The sequence below is a fragment of the Corvus cornix genome, chromosome 18, assembly GCF_000738735.6.
Source record: "Corvus cornix cornix isolate S_Up_H32 chromosome 18, ASM73873v5, whole genome shotgun sequence".
Lineage (NCBI taxonomy): Eukaryota > Metazoa > Chordata > Aves > Passeriformes > Corvidae > Corvus > Corvus cornix.
In genome coordinates this window covers 2,331,178-2,346,872 of record NC_046347.1, presented here as the reverse complement: position 1 = coordinate 2,346,872, position 15,695 = coordinate 2,331,178, and the positions used below count along the sequence as shown (strand labels likewise).

Genomic DNA, 15,695 nt, shown 5'->3' with positions numbered 1-15,695 from the left:
CTACATCTCAGTGCAGTTCCTTGTGGGATTGCCATACAGCCTGTTTGAGCACATCCACAGGCAGAGCTGCTCAGTGCTGTTGCCTCCACTCAGGACTGCAGACCTCAGCTGAGCAGGTGCACACAGCCAAGTCAGTGCTCTCTGATCACCAGGGAGGAAAAGAAGACCCAGCTCCTTCAGCCTGGACATCTGAAAAAGCACTGGGAGAGTCTGACCTCAGGAGTTTCTCTTCCTCAGTTGGCTATAAGGAATCTGAGTGTTTTGTCTTTTTGAAATAAGGATGAACTTGTTCTTCATTGTCTGCAGGACTGAGAAGTTCCTGCCCCAAGGCTTCTCACCTGTCCATGCTGGAACATCACAGCAAAAACAATCCTTGAAGCTTATGAGAAACCTGCCATCTCCCTGGACACCGTGTGCTGGCACTTCTGATGGCTCCCAGGGGCAGCAGGACGGTCACAGCACAGCAGAGCAGTTCCCTGAGGAAGCATGTGGTGCTTGACTCCACACAGAGAAGAAGAAACTGAAGCCATGTCTATCAGTTTCTTCCCTTGAGCTGCTCACCTGCTGCAGGAGGTTGTGAGAGGTTAATCCTCCTCTCCTGGAGACCATAAATGAGCCAGCGGACACCAAACACACACAGCCCCCACCAGGCACAGAGGCTGCCAGGAGGAGCCCTCGCTCACACCATCCCAGGAGTTTTCCACTGGTGAGCTCTGGGCAGCTCCTGCCAGGCATAAACCAACACTCATCCCCTTTGGAGAAACCAGCATCTCTTGTATCACTTGTACAGAAGGGTTGGACACCTCTCTCATGAGGTGAAGATAACCTGCCTGAGTAGCACACCTACATGTCAGTGACCAGGCTGAGCTCTGGCTCTGCTGCCATCTGTAACACCTTCCCATCTGTGTGCTCAAACTGCTCCAGCCCCCATCCAGAGAAGCATGGGACACACTCAGCATTCCTGGAGATCAGGCTGCTGCAGCCACAGGGGAAAACCCCAGGGGAGGCACTGAGGTGGCTGAAAGCAGGGTCTGGCCCCTCTGCCCACTCTCAGCATCCACTCTGAACAGGTTCTGGTGCTCGATGGCCTCGTGAGCTCATGCCACACAGAAGCTGCCCCAGGAAAACATCAGTGCTCAGAGCTGGACCAGTGCATGGAGGGAGGTTCAAGAGGGCCCTCAGGGGCTGCTGCTGAGTGCAGATGGAGTTACAGAGGCAGAAGAGGGTTTAAGGGGAGGACAGAGCAGCTCAGGTCTCCAGCACTGCCATAGCTCTTCACCTGTCACAGCCCGAACATCCTTCACACGACTCTAAATGTTTCTGTGCATGCTGCTGAATTGGAACAGCTTCCCAGCAGCCTGGGATCTGCAGGATGGCTGTGCCTGGGCATCTGTGCACATGCTGCCCTCCTGTGCAGCCCCCATGCACCAGTGTCTGTGCCTTGGCACTCACTGGCACTTCACAGGGGTCAGCAGTGCAGGGCTTCTCCTGCTGCAGCAGCTCTGTGCCGTTCACTCCAAGTTTCTGTAATTGACTGGGTTAAGGGAAAAAAGAAGGAATTTTTTGGTGAATTTTGCACAGCTGCAGGATCTCACCATGTGAAGAAAAATAAAACCTGTTTTATTTGAGGGAAATCTGAGAGGTTATCTTAGTTTTGGCCTGACTCTAGTAGTTGTCTTGCATGCTTAAACATATTGAATCTAGTGCCTAATTAATCACACTCTGCTAAACAATGGCAGCACACTACAGTATATTATTTTCTTCAGAATAATGTTATTTAACCATATAGAGAACTGAAACTACGCTGTAACTTGTGGTGATTGCTCCTCAGGCTGTGCTCCTGTGAGAGGGAACCTTTGGAGCTGAAAGATACTTCCTCAGCATGCTCTGAGCAAAAGTAGTAAATGTAACATTTCATGATCTCCACTGAAAGAGAAAAGTCTTTAGACAGGAAACAGGGCCGAGATCAAAATTAGTGTTACAGGAATAGCTTTCAGATCTGGCTTGCTCTTTTCTGGGGTGATATACTTAACTCCTTCAGCTGAAGATATTGCCTCACTACTGCTGGAGCTGCAGCCTAGCAGAGAGAGGGGAAAATGAACAACCATGAAGAATTTATACATTTATAAATGCATGTATTTTATTTAGATGGAGCTAATTTCTCACCTTGAGAAGAAAACATGGAAGTTGTCAAGGAAGGCAACATCACAAATAAAAGAAAAATCTTAACGAGAGAGGAAAAAATTGTGTCCTACATTGTGGTGAACAGTAATTCAATTGTACTCCTCAGAAATATTCTGATAAGGCAACTGAGGTAGTTACACATTATGAGATAGAGAGGGACAATTGTTACTGTCCACAGAGCAGAATGAGACATCTTAGGTGTAAAGGCTATCAAAAGCCAAGCTGTAACCTTATTTGTTAAAATAAGTAAAAACAAGGGAAAAGTATTTTTAAGGATTTTAGCTACACTGCATTACAAACCAGAAGAAGTTGGACGGCACCTGCCCTTTGAGCATGTCACCCAACAGAGAGACAGTGACAAACCAAGACCTAAAACCAGACTGCTGCCATCCCTGGCAGGCAGAACCCCTCAGGGCAGCTGTCTGCTGGTGCTGGTGCTCCCCTGGGGAGCTACAGCTGTGCACCCCAAGCAGGTACCACCCAGAGATGCTGAAAGGAGCAGCCCCAAGACCTCCCTCACACAGAGCAAGGCAAAGCTCAGTAGCCACCATCACCGCTATTTTCAAGTAAAGGACCAATGGCTCAGATTGATTTTGACTCTTCAGAGGTGGGATGTGAGAGGATGAAGGTGCACGGCGGTTAAAGTGTGAATCCTCAGAGCTAAGAAAAGAGCAGAAGGCTGTATGAGGCTCTCTCTTGGTGGTGAGGAGCAAACATCCCATCCCAGCACAGGCAGGGGAAGGCCTGAGCACAGCAAGTCACATTAACCTCCCCAGAACACCTCCCTGCCATGGGGAGGAAGGAGTAAAGGGTTTTCAGCCTCGCTTTCCTCTAACCACAGGCAAACACTGGACCCTCCAGCACTGAAAGCAAAAGCAAATTCCCTACCACAGAAGTGAATGTTGGGATTTGTTCGTTCCAGGGCCCGACTCTGGGTTGGAAACAGGCTGCGGCTTCTGAGTGGCTCTTCACAGGCTGCCAGGGCACACACCCTGACCCCAGCGAGGACACAGGAGCTCCTGCTGCAGAAGGCACAGAAGGGAGGAGGGGGTTCAGCCCTGCAGCTCTAACACCATTGCATACATCAGGGACACATACACAGAGCACTAATCAGTGCTAACACAGGGACCACAGCCATCCCTGCTCGTGTATTTCTGATTCTAGAATCACAAAAGAGGCATTTCCAGAGATTCACATCTTGCCCAGGAAAAAAGCTGCTTTGCTCAGTGCAGCCAGCTTCCTTCCACGTGTCACCAAAATCACTGTGTGCAAGCTTGTAAGACTGTGATATAAAGGCCTTGCTGAGTATCACCGGGTGGAGCCCTGTGATCCAGCTCTCTGACCTAACTGAGTAAAAAATGCAGCCAGAGTTGAAGCACTCAGTAGTTCTCAGCTCCCTTCCCCTTCCACGTGCTACTTGCAGTTGGTGGTCTCTATCTGTGGGTTCCCTGTCTGTGGGGCTCCAAGGTGGCCAGAAGACCTCCTGTCCTACTCCAGCAGGGTCCCACCTCTGAGATGTGGCAGATCCCACCTCCAAACTGACAAGGTTCCCGAGGAGGGTATCAGAGACATACTGGAAGATGCCCTGTTCCATCCTGCCTCCTGCAGTGATGGGCAGGCAGCACCCTGCTTGGTGCCCAGCAGGCAGCACAGGGCACTGGCCACAGCGATCACAACGTGCTGGGAACAGTGATTTGCACCAGCAAAATCTCCCCCTCAACACTTCAAGTTGCACAGCAGAATTTGCCACGGTCCCATCCCAGCGATGAATTATGTTTCTGGCCCATGATGATGTTTCTGGCAAGCACTGAGAGGAAGCTTTGTCCCTCACCAAAGATTCATATTCAGCCTTAGTAAATGGTGCTGGCCAGGAGCAGAGGAGGGAGCTGGAGTGAGGGAGTCCCCAAACCCTGGGGCAATGCAGCTCAGAGGAACTGTGCACAGGGGTTCGCTGACTCAGGTTCGTTGCAAAATTATTTTCCAGAAGGAATCCACAGATGATTTAAACATGATTTCTTTTTGGAAATACCTGAAGTTCTATTCTTCATCCCGTAAGAGACTGAGGTTATTTCCAGTCTTCATTTGGTCCCAGTTACCACTGTGATCATCAGCAGTCTGCAGTGCAAAGAGACAAGTCACAGGCTCTCCTCTAAATCTTGCTACTGAGAGTGATTACTTGGCCTTGGGTAATGAATTAGTCCTATTATACAGCAGCTGGCACAGTAGAAGCTAATCTGCTGCTCAGGCAGCTCATTACATGGGCAGGGCTGGAACTGCTCAGCTGTGTGCTGCACACACAGCCCTCAGCAGCATTTTTGAACTGAATTCTGCACACAGTTCTTCAGGACTACAAAACAAACTACATCTATCAAACCAGTTTCTGTCTGTTCCTTTCTGGGTTAAGCATTTGCTCACCCCTTGGAAATACAATTCCTCTTCTGTGCAATTTCTACATGGCACTTTGCCATATCTGTATCAAATCCAAACTCTGTTAATTCTTCATTCTCTGTCACCCCTTGCAAACTCTGTCACTCCTCATCTCCATTTTTCTCCTCCAAACTCCTCTGTACCAATTATTCCTTCTACCCCACTACCAAAAGCTTGCCAGCTCTGCCTCTTCTACAACCCAATTTCACTTCTGTAGCAACTGGAACTGCTCCTGTACTGCACTAGCTTGGCACTGTAGGTCTGGCTTTGTGGTTTTGTGGCAATGGCTCAAGGAGGAGCATTTCAGCGCACGGCAACTGCAGGGTTTCATTCTGGAAACATGAACAAAGGGCTAAATAAGTGAATTAGAAAGGATCAGGAAGACAAAGCAGATCCAGCCAGCCAATTTAAAAGAACATTCTGAAAGTGCTTATAGATGACCACAGTAAAACTGAGCAGAATGACAGAATAAACTCAACAGCAATGTTGTAGCCATCGTGGCACAAGCATCCGTGCGTGGTACTCTCGGGAGTGCTGATATCTGCTGTTAGACCAACTATCCCAGGTATGCTCGTGAAAGCATAAACTCCTTTCTATGAAGACTTTCAGGAGAAAAGAAGCAGCCAAGGAGTGAAAAAACTACTATACAAAATAAGAAATAGATAAACCAGAAGGCAAAGAGCAGAAGCAAAAAAGGGTGAGTCTTTCTCAAATCAAAGGTGAGCCACAAAGGTCTGGTTATGTGTCTGAGGAGTGATGATGCCAGTCGCTCCTCAGACAGCTCAGGAAAAGTGAGAAATGTGTTGTAAATATGGTCAAGTTATACACAATTGTTTACATGAGCTCTGGTAAGTCTCCAAAGAACAGGCAACAACACAGGAAACAAAATACACTAGGAATAAATGCAAAGTATTACATATGGAGGTAATAATTGGAATCCTATTGTACTTCTCATGTCCCAAACAATGTCAAGCGCAAAGATCCTTGTTCCTTCCCTCAGTCTTTCACAAAAGCTGGTCTTTTAGCAGCCCAGGGAGCTGCTTCATGTTAACCCCTTCCATGCTCCCCATTCCACTGCTGCATTTTTCTCACACAGTCTCAGAGCTGCTTGGCCTGTCCCTGGCTGAAGGGCTGTGAGAGGGTGAACAGGAGCCACAAACAGTGCTGAACTGCCAGGAAGGACACTGCAGGTGCAGTAAAAAAATGACATTTGACCCTCAGCTGACAGATGTCAAGGACGCTTTTAACGTGATTCCAAGTAAAACATAGGGGCAAGTTTGGGAAGACCAAATGAACGGCTTGAGACTTCTAATTTTGTGCCTCTGATCCCTCCCCACTTTCACACCTTTCTCCCTTTTACCCACTGCTGGACTTGCTGAGAGTGAAACAGCATTTCAAAGATGAAAATTCAGTACTTATGGGACAGCCTGATTATTCCAGACTTCATTTCCAGCCCAGATGAGCTCCTGCTTTCTCTCTCTCTAGTGATGGACTAGAGCCTTGCAGCTTGCCCCTGCCTTGGCAACACTGGGCAGGGCAGATCCTCTGCAGCTTTCATGTCAGCTGCGTCCCTTCTTTGCTGAAAATCGTGGAATATCTCATTGGAGCACTCTGTAAAATACCACACACCTTCCTTATCTGATCCATTTTATGATACAAATCCCCAGGTGTTCCCAAGACTTATTACTTCTAACTACCTGTTATTGAGGGCTTTTTCCACTGTGCAAAGAGAGGCACAGAACAGATGGATATGGGTGTATGAAGGGATAGCCAGCAAAGGAGTTAAAGTTGCAATGATTTTGTTCCTGGAGACTGCGGCAGCAGAGGCCATTCCAAGTGCCACAGAGCTGGGAAAGCCCTGAGAGATCTGTGCAGTAAACAAACTCAGTGCTCAAACAAACACTGGAAGACCACAGTGCTTTTGCTGCCAGCATCACAGTGGGAATATCTGCGGCTCAAGAACAGCCTGCACGGTCTACTCTTACCAAGCATGAATGTAGGAAAAATGCCAGACAGGTCTCAAACGATGTCAAAGGAAGATTTTCAACCTTTGCATCTGCACCTGTTGAGGAGCTCAAAGATTAGCGACCAAAGTCATCTGTCAGTCAGCCTAAATTAACTCCAAAGTGCCTCATGCTGATGACTGAGTACTGAGGGGACTGCTCACAAATGCTGACAAAAGTGTGTGTTAAAAGATGCTGGCCTGTTCCGCTGCCAGATATACTCTACAAAATGCAGAGTGGCAGCTCCTGAGTAACCCATGGCACCCCTTTCTGGAATGTGCCAGCAAACAAGCAAACCACAGATGTACTAGGCTAGTACAAAAGCTATTTTGATAGCGTGATGTGGAAAACTGGATTACTAGTACAAGCAAAAAGCTTTCTCTGCTGTTCCATATGCCTGTAAAAGGATTGCTTCCCAGGGCAGTCACCACTGCAGGTACAGAGAAGGTACCAGGGCAGGGAGGGTGCTGTTAGGGAGTCTGTATCCCAGGAAATGTACAGCCTGCTCTCCCTCTCAAGCACAAGTGCACTTGTGGCAGGTGTGGCAGGTATGCAAGGGGCTCTCCCATGCCTAACCCCGTGTTGCAGGGACTCAGCCTGCTCACCTGCTCTGCAGGTACAGTGCAAACCCATCAACAGCCCTGCCACATACCAACCCTGTGCAGCAGGTCCTCTCAACAGGTAATGTTTTACACACTGGAGTGACATAAAAAATTCCAAATACGCTAAAGCATATTTATATTTTTCAAGACAAACACCAGTTGAAGCACACTGCTCTTGAAAAACAGTGGCTGAGCAAACTGTTGGCCCTGGTTTCACGCTGTTCTGCATACTCAAAGGCTCATACCAATAGAAGGGAATGTGACATGTAATTAAATATGGCAAATGGCACTTTGAAGTGACATGAACTGATGACAGTGTGCAAAGCACAGCGTGGGGACCACCAATTCCATTGTGCTACTTTCAGGTTTCCCCAGGTCCTCTGTCCCTGTCTGCAAGCGCAGAGCTGTGGAGGTTACTGGAAATGAGCACACAGGGAGCAGCCACTGCACTCCAGTCCCAGCTTCTGGGAGGCTTCCAGCAAACCTGCCATGTGTGCACAGATTTAATCTAGTTAGTTAAATGACTGGTTAATTCTACCTGGTCATTTATTATCCCACAAGTAAAGTGCAAGAAGTAGAAAAAACCAAATCCCATTGAAGCTGCCAGAATTTTCTGGTCTTGATTACGGAGCCAAATTTTCCATTTTGCACACCAAAGTAAAGCTTCTTTGTTTTTAGAAAATAAGTATGTGGCATCTTCTCATTATTCCTGCTGTGTCTTTTTAAACTACACTCAGTATAAAGTGCTGTGTAGTGCATTAAGCACCGGTGTACGTGGCACAACACTCAAGGCACTGAAGGTGCATTTTGCACCCAAGCTGGAAAGTGAGACTTGAGTTCCCCATGTTTACTGCTGCAGAAATCAGTCTTGTATTTTTCTACAGGACACGTGCCCCATTCAGAGCACAGAACGAGCTGGAAATTCTTTAGGGAACTAAGCAATCTTCAAGTGAGTCTTTAAATGATCCACATTTTTCATGGTTACTCTGTATCCACCCTTACCGTGCAGGTGCACAGCAACTCATTTAATCTTTCACATCTACGAGGCAGATGTCTGCAGGGAGACTGTTTTGAGACTCTCTCTGTAATCCACAGGCCATAAGAGATACTCCACTTTAAACCTTCCATGGCACTTTTTAATCTTTTAGTTAAGCATAAAGGAAACACATCTGTCCTATGCAATTTTTGTAAGGCCAACAGTGCGACTGTTCTCACCTGCTACAGAAGCAGCACCTATGAGCCCAGCTTCTGCAACACCCCAACTTGTGCAGGGGATGGAAGAGCTCACAAAAAATGCCACAGTAAGACCCTTCCCTTCAAAATTTTGCTTATTTACGGCACTATTCAGCTTTTATATTTCATCTGTAACTTCAACAGTGCGAGACAATCACCAGATGGATAACAGATATCACTCTCACAGGAGAGGGATTGTGAACTGCAGCATCACATCCTCTTCACATTCTCCTGGGGCTTTAAATTCCCTCAGAACCTTCATTAAAGAGTGATTTTCTGGCAGCAAAACATAATTTCCTCACCCTTTTATATTTGATTTCATTCACCATTTGCCAGAAATATCAGTGGTCAGATGATCACAAGTTTCAACTCTAAAAAATACAGTTACAGAAAGTCAGAGATAGAAAAAAGACACTGTGAAACTTAAACCTCAAGGCAATACTGCAGGATTCTCATTGTCACTCCTCTCATGAATACCTCACTTTGGACAACAGTTTGCTGTTGAATCCTGCAGAGCAGACCAGCCTCAGCGCCTGTGAGCACTGAACTTTGAAAACTTCACCTTTTCCCTGAGACCATGCACAGACATTTTCTCTGCACCAAAAGAATGAAAACCAACCTTCTACACCTGAGGAAATGCCATACCCACTTCAGCTCTGGTTGCTGCCCCAGCAACACCTCCCAGGGGCAGCAGAATGGCCAGAACACTCAGGATGGTGTCACAAGCACCCCTGGGCAGGAGATAAGAATACTAGTCCCAGCCTGGCAGTGATGCCATCCACTCTTTGGGTTCAGCACCCACAGCCTTATCACACCAAATTAAAGACCAGGTTCTTCCTCATCACCCAAGACTACAGATTGGAGCATTACTTGCTCCACAGAATATCCTCAGAAAAAAAGCAGTGGCAGCAGTCACATCTATACCCGACATCCTCACACATCCCCTCGGTTCTTGTGGCTCTTCATGAATTTTATGTTAAGCTGATTTCTGTGTGGGGAGATGGAGGAACGAGAGAGAGTGAGATAACAAACTCCAAGGATGTAGAAGAACCTTCTGAGAAAGCAAAGCACCACTGCTGTGTGCAGGAGATATGAACACCACGTACAAACAGCTCAGGGCTCAGGCACACACACAGCCACCCAGGTGCATACACAACCTTACTCTCCTTTGTGCATCAGGAAAAGCTCTGTACCAACACATCCTCTCTCCTAGGATATCATTTCTACATATCACACACATCATACAGCTCCCACGATGGCAGAGAGCAGTTTGGCACAGAAATCCTCTACACATTCTGTGCTGTTACAAAATAAATAAAAGGCATTTTAATTTCTGTATACTCCTTCCATCCTTTTTCTTTACGACTCCCCAGGCACCACGAAGGAAGCAGTCTGTGCCACGCCATGCCATGCCATGCCATGCCATGCCATGCCATGCCATGCCTCCTGCAGCTGGATGTGCAACAACCTCCAGGCTCAGCTGTTTGCACATCTCCATGTCCACGTGGCAGCTGCCCCAGGTTGGGTTAGGTGAGGTGAGTTACCCACTGAGTATTTCACAACAGTGGAAGCAATGAACCATCTGTCCCACACTTGCAGGTGAAGCCTGCACCAGGGAGAAGCACACCATTCCTTCCTTCCTAAGTGCCTCACAGTTCTGGTAAATCAAGCTGTGGAGAGTGCAGATAAGATCAGTGGCAGCTCGAAGTCCTACTCAGTCCAGCCCGCTCAGTCAGATTCCAGAGCCACCTCCATCCATTCTGGAAGCACACGCTGTGCTTCATACAGAGACTTACATCTGTGGGATGACTGAAGCTATAAAAAGTGCTGACAATTTCCAGCAAATTTGCATATGTTGTTGCTGCTGCTGCTTATATAAGTGATTTCTAGTTAACTACAAATACAAAAATCAAGGCCCAAAATAGATTTCAAAAGAAACCACTTGCAAATGTGACTGAATGACACATCTCTCCAGCCCTCCCAAAATCACTTGTCTAGAAAAACCAGACGCAACAGAGATTTCTCCAGAGGGTCCCATGCAAAGCACCTCCTGGAATACACACCCCTGAGGTCTAACACCATCCCACTTTCTCAACATCTGTGTGCCATAAAGGTTGTCACAAACTGGAGCACCTGAGCCTTGTGCCAGGTTGCTCTTACGTCTGGAGCTGTACACATCTTTCTACAGACATCATCATCCCAAGCATCCCTGATGCAGTTGGGGGGAGGAGGCAGCCAGCCTCGGGATAAGAAACATGAGCTGTTGAGAAATCCCTCGGTGTATCACACACCACATTCCATTGGCTCTATAGCTGTGTACACCACCTCCTCACCTGCATCTGCACAGATTCCCTCTTGCTCCAGGCCGGGAAGGCCAATTGCTTAACCTGGGGCTGCGACAGTCTGGTACCGAGGGGCCCTGGAGGGCTCTGCTCAATGGCCAAAAGGTCAGGCAAAAATATAAAGCACATAGGAGGGAGGGAAGCATCAGAAAATCCCTGACTTTCAGGTCTCATGCCTGCCATAGCTATTAATCACCAAAGGAGGGGTGAGGGTTGAAGCTGATGGTATCTACTCAATAGGATATGGATACCAAGCAACAACATCCTCCTTCCCCAAGCCCTTCGGCTTGCAGAAGGGTGCTGCTTGCTCATAGACCAAGCTCAGCCAAAGCAAAACCACGTGAATCTGACAGCAGTCTTCAGGATTCCTCTGGTGTCCATGGATTCCCATGCTCAGGAAATACTGCTTAAGAACCATTTCTCCATTAACCTACTATCTACAACAGTGTAAGAAATTGTACTTGGTTTTCCAACATAAGGAAGACAAGGACACGCTGGAGAGAGTCCAGCAACGGGCCACGAGGATGATTAAGGGACTGGAGCATCTGTCATACAAAGAACGGCTGAAAGAACTGGGACTGTTTAGCATCAAGACAAGAAGGCTTGAGAGGGATGTTATCAATGTGAATAAAAATCTGGGGGGGTGGGACAGTAAAAAAAGCATAGATTGACTGTTCTCAGTGATACTCAGTGCAAGGATGAGATACAATGGGCCCAAACTAAAACACGGAAAATCCCTTCAAAGGGACACAAATTCCTTTAATGGACACAACAAAAAACTGTGAGGGCAGTTAAACACTGGAATACATTGTCCAGAGCAGTTGTGGTGTCCACCCTTGCACACATTCAAAACCTGACAGACATAGCCAGGCAAACCAGACTAGCTGGTCTCCAAAGGTCCCCTCCAACCCAGTGGTTCTGTGAATAAGACCACAGCAGCCTCCTCAGCTGCTCCCAACCAGCCCAGCCTCAGGGAATCCATCTGGAACCCCACCACGAAGCCAATACCCTCCCTTTCTCCCTTTGCTCTCTGCTCTCCATAGTGTTTTTTGCTCTATGACAGCAGTATCCTCTCCAGAGCTCACAGAGACGTGTCGTTTCTGGCTTGTCCCCACCATGAGCTCCTCCAGTCCTCCTCCAGTTCTCATTGCTTCCATCACTGCCTTGAGCAGGAACCTTCAGCCATCACTGCTTACCTCTAACCCTCCACTGTGTGCTTGCAGCAGGAAACAAAGCATGCCAAATGTCTTTATGTCTTTACCTCTTGTGTCTCTCTTGCCCCACATTTACCACAGTTTTGGTCCTTTCCTTGACTGTGATGAATGAATTGAAAACACATTTTTGCTTCAACTGTCAGGAACCAGCACACCACAGACTGGTTGCTCAACCACCGCTCAAGGGTGGGAGAGCTTCCCCTCTCTGCTGTTCTTCACACCTTTCTCACTTCCCTCTTTGAGCTCAGGACCAAAACTCAGCACAGACTGTCGAACCAGTGCTGTCAGAGGAGATCCCAGTGTTGGTAAATGTGAAGAGAATGAGAAAATCCAGCCTTCCTGTCTAAACATGGGGCAGGCTTCAAGCCACAAAGGCTTCAGAAGAAGGCCACCTCCTTCTCGCAGCTCCGAGCCACCCGACAGACTTTGCTGAGAGAAGAAATGGTGTGTGCTGTGGAGGGCAAATGCTGCCAGGCCTGGCATGCCTCGGGTGATGCCATGAGCCATCTTCAGTCACTGCTGTGGCAGAAAATGCAGCCAGATCTCCTTCAGGCTCCAGAGAGAGCACAAGCAGTTGCTGGGGTCAACTGGGCACAGGGAAACAAGGGCAGGACAGCGGGAGAGGGTAACATCTTCCTCTTTAAACAACAGTGTGTGGTCAAGTTCAGCTGAGGACAGAGCACTGAACCTTACTGAGAGCTGCAGGGCCAGGGCCACCCAAAGCCCATGGAAGGCCTGGCTGGTACAGAAAGGAGACTCATGTCCATGGCCCCACCTGGACACGCACTGTGACCACCTCCCTGATATCAGCTCAGATGTCAGTGTAGCTGGGCAGGGACTTGGATCAGAGAACAGGGAAGGAGAGTATCTCTGTTGTGGTATCTTTCAGTTAAATCAGGTCCCTGAGCAAGCTGCTTACCTGCACACAAGGGATAAGCTACCTAGAGAGAAGGGAAAGGCTCCCTGAACAGAGCCATGAGAGACAGACACACACAGTGCTTCCTTCTCACACATCTACCGTGATGTGTGCCAAGAACTTGTGATCCCATGGATTTGGTTAATTAGCTCTCATTTGACATATTTTTTAACTCTGGCTCAGAGTCCTTATTAGGTACCATCTCTGGAGAAAAGGAAAAAACATGCCAGAGCGAACACACGCAGCCCTTGCCATTTTTCTTGCCTTCTTTCTGAAGGTTTGCCCAAGAGAGGGCAAAGGGGGCCAGGTGGTGTGGACAAGCAGTCTCCATCAAAGCTGTCAGTGGTACACGAGCCAAGGGTCAGAAAGGCACATCTGTGGGGCTGTGGGCACTGATCCAAACACAGTGGAACTTCCTCAGACTTAAAGGAGAGTTTCTGAGAAGGAGATGACAGGAAAGCGAAGTTACGGTATTTTGAAGCAATTCCCCACTGCCTTTGCTGAGCAGAATCTTTCACATCTCATGACACATTTTTCCTCAAACGACTCCTAAATTCCTAGATAGGTAAACATTTAGCAATTTGTGAAACCACAAACATTCACACATCTCAATAAAAGATCTTGTAGGTGACAAAACTGACAAACAATAGGACTCCAACATTCTAAAACTAACAGAAGAAATCCCAAGTGTGTCAGTTTCACAGGAAAGTCTGTGGCCTCACTCTTGTAGCACTACGTGGGCAACTCTTGCTTTGACTTTCCTGTCTTTCCAGGTAAAAATAAGAAACAGGAGGTCAATGGAAACATCATAGATTTTTAAAATTTATTTGGACAAGAGAAACGAAAAGGCAGCACCAGATCTGTGGGCAAAATGTCCTTTTGCACAGAATCTTTGGCTCACAGAACACTGTTCTACATGCAGCTGGTGGACAAGTTTTGCTCAGGACTCTGCTTCCTGCCTCTCTGGGTTCCCTGGAGGGTGTGCATGGAAAACCTGGGATGGGCATTGCCTGCCTTGCACATAAGCAAAGCAGGCTGGCTGATTCCCCTTAGGGTGGAGGAAAAACAGAGGCTGACCTGAGCAACAGGCTGCAAATGGCTGCAGCCCAGTCACGGCAGGGAGATGCTCTCAGAGACCATTGCCATGCCCACAGCCTCAGTGTAAGCTCCAAATGAGAACCGGGCATGGCCAGTGAGGAGAAGACTGATGGGGTCATGGCAAGTTCTTGCTTTAGTGCACAAGATGTTTCAGAATTCACATGCAGAGATTGTGAAGGCTCTCTTCATGGACATATTTTTTACTCTCACATTGTGTCTTGTTTGCACGGACTGGAAGCAATAAACACATTCAGGCACAAGCAGTCCCGAGGTGGGAATCCAACTGTCACCCCAGCTGTCAGGGCCCTGAAAATGATTGAAGCTGACAGAACTTCTCAGCATCCTGACAGAAGGTCCATGGCCTTTGGGTCTGCACAACCAGCCTTAACCCTGCTGGGGCTCCCTGAGCCATGGCACAGGTATGGCAGCGAGGTGTCTGCAGCTAGCTGGGGAGCTGCTGCAAGAAGGAGAAGGCTCCAGGGAGAACTCAAGAGAATCATCCAGTACCCACAGGTACTGGAGAGGGACTTTGGACAGGGGCATGGAGTGACAGGACAAGGGGGAATGGCTTCAAGCTGAAGAAGGGCAGATTTACATTAGGTATTAGGAAAAAACTCTCCTTTGTGAGGGTGGTGAGGTCCTGGCACAGGATGCCCAGAAAACTTGTGGCTTCTCCATCCCTGGAAGTGTCCAAGATCAGGTTGAATGGGACTTGGAGCAACCTGGTCTAGTGGAAGATGTCCCTGCTCATGGCAGAATGGGTGTAATGGGATGATCTTTAAGGTCCCTTCCAACCCAAAGCATTCTGTGATTCCATGATTCTGTACCTGAACTACCTCGTCCACAACATAAAGCCATGACACGTTCAGGGAAAGGAAATGACAGGGAGTGGGAGGGGGTGAGGGAGAGAGGATGGAGCGGAACTTGCCCAGCATCTGGCCCTCGTGAGTGACTGACAGGGGCTGCATCACCGCAGACACTGACTTCTGCTGCTGTTCAGCGACTGTGAAAACCCAAGCGTCCGGAGCACTCCGCAGCTCGTCACGCACCTGAGCTCTGCCGCTCCATGGTTACAACTACAAGCACCAAAGGCTCTGGCTGCCGGGGCGAGGCAGGGCAAGCGGATTCCTACAGCACCCGGCAGCCTCAGCCCGGGGCGCCGGGGCATTGCCCGGGGCAGGGGCACAGCGATGCCGAGGGGGGTCCCCACCAGCAGCGCCGCGATGGCCCCGTGTCCCCCCCGGGACCGCCGGTGCCCCCGCGGGACATCCCCGGGCCGGCCCCTCCCGCCCCCCGCTCGGCGCGGCCCCGGCCCCGGCCCCGGTCCTACCTCCAGCAGCTGGACGTAGCTGGCCGGGAACCAGCCGCGCAGCCCGTCCTCCTTCTGCCCTTCCCACCAGCCGCCGTCTGGCACCTGCAGCACCGTGATCAGCTCTCCCGCCGCGAAGCGCAGCCCCTGCCGGTGCCGCTCCCCGGAGAAGGGGTACAACGCCTGGCAGCGGGTCCCCGACATCCCTCCTGGCCGCAGCCGCCGCCGCTCCGCGCCCGCCCCGCTGCGCTGAGGGGGCCCCGCTCCGGGCCGGGGCCGCGGCGGGCGCCAGGCGCGGGCAGCGCGGGCAGCGGGAGCCGAGCAGCCCCGGCGCCGGGCGCCCACGGGCACCGCCGGCTCGGGGTGG

General features: G+C 49.3%; 1 protein-coding gene across 4 annotated transcripts in view; it reads right to left on the bottom strand.

Annotated features, from left to right (window-relative positions):
* Nucleotides 1-15,591, bottom strand: part of GAS7 (growth arrest specific 7) — an 85,932-nt gene extending 70,341 nt beyond the window's left edge. For 2 of the 4 annotated variants that reach the window (XM_039562151.1, XM_039562150.1), the window contains exon 1: nt 15,350-15,589. In XM_039562151.1, the coding sequence (XP_039418085.1) occupies nt 15,350-15,532 (183 nt within the window). In that variant the 5' untranslated portion in view covers nt 15,533-15,589. Of the gene's footprint in view, nt 1-15,349 lie in introns of all 4 variants that reach the window. The other 2 variants (XM_039562152.1, XM_039562148.1) reach the window with 2 other exon arrangements.
* Between the last annotated feature and the right edge of the window lie 104 nt (nt 15,592-15,695).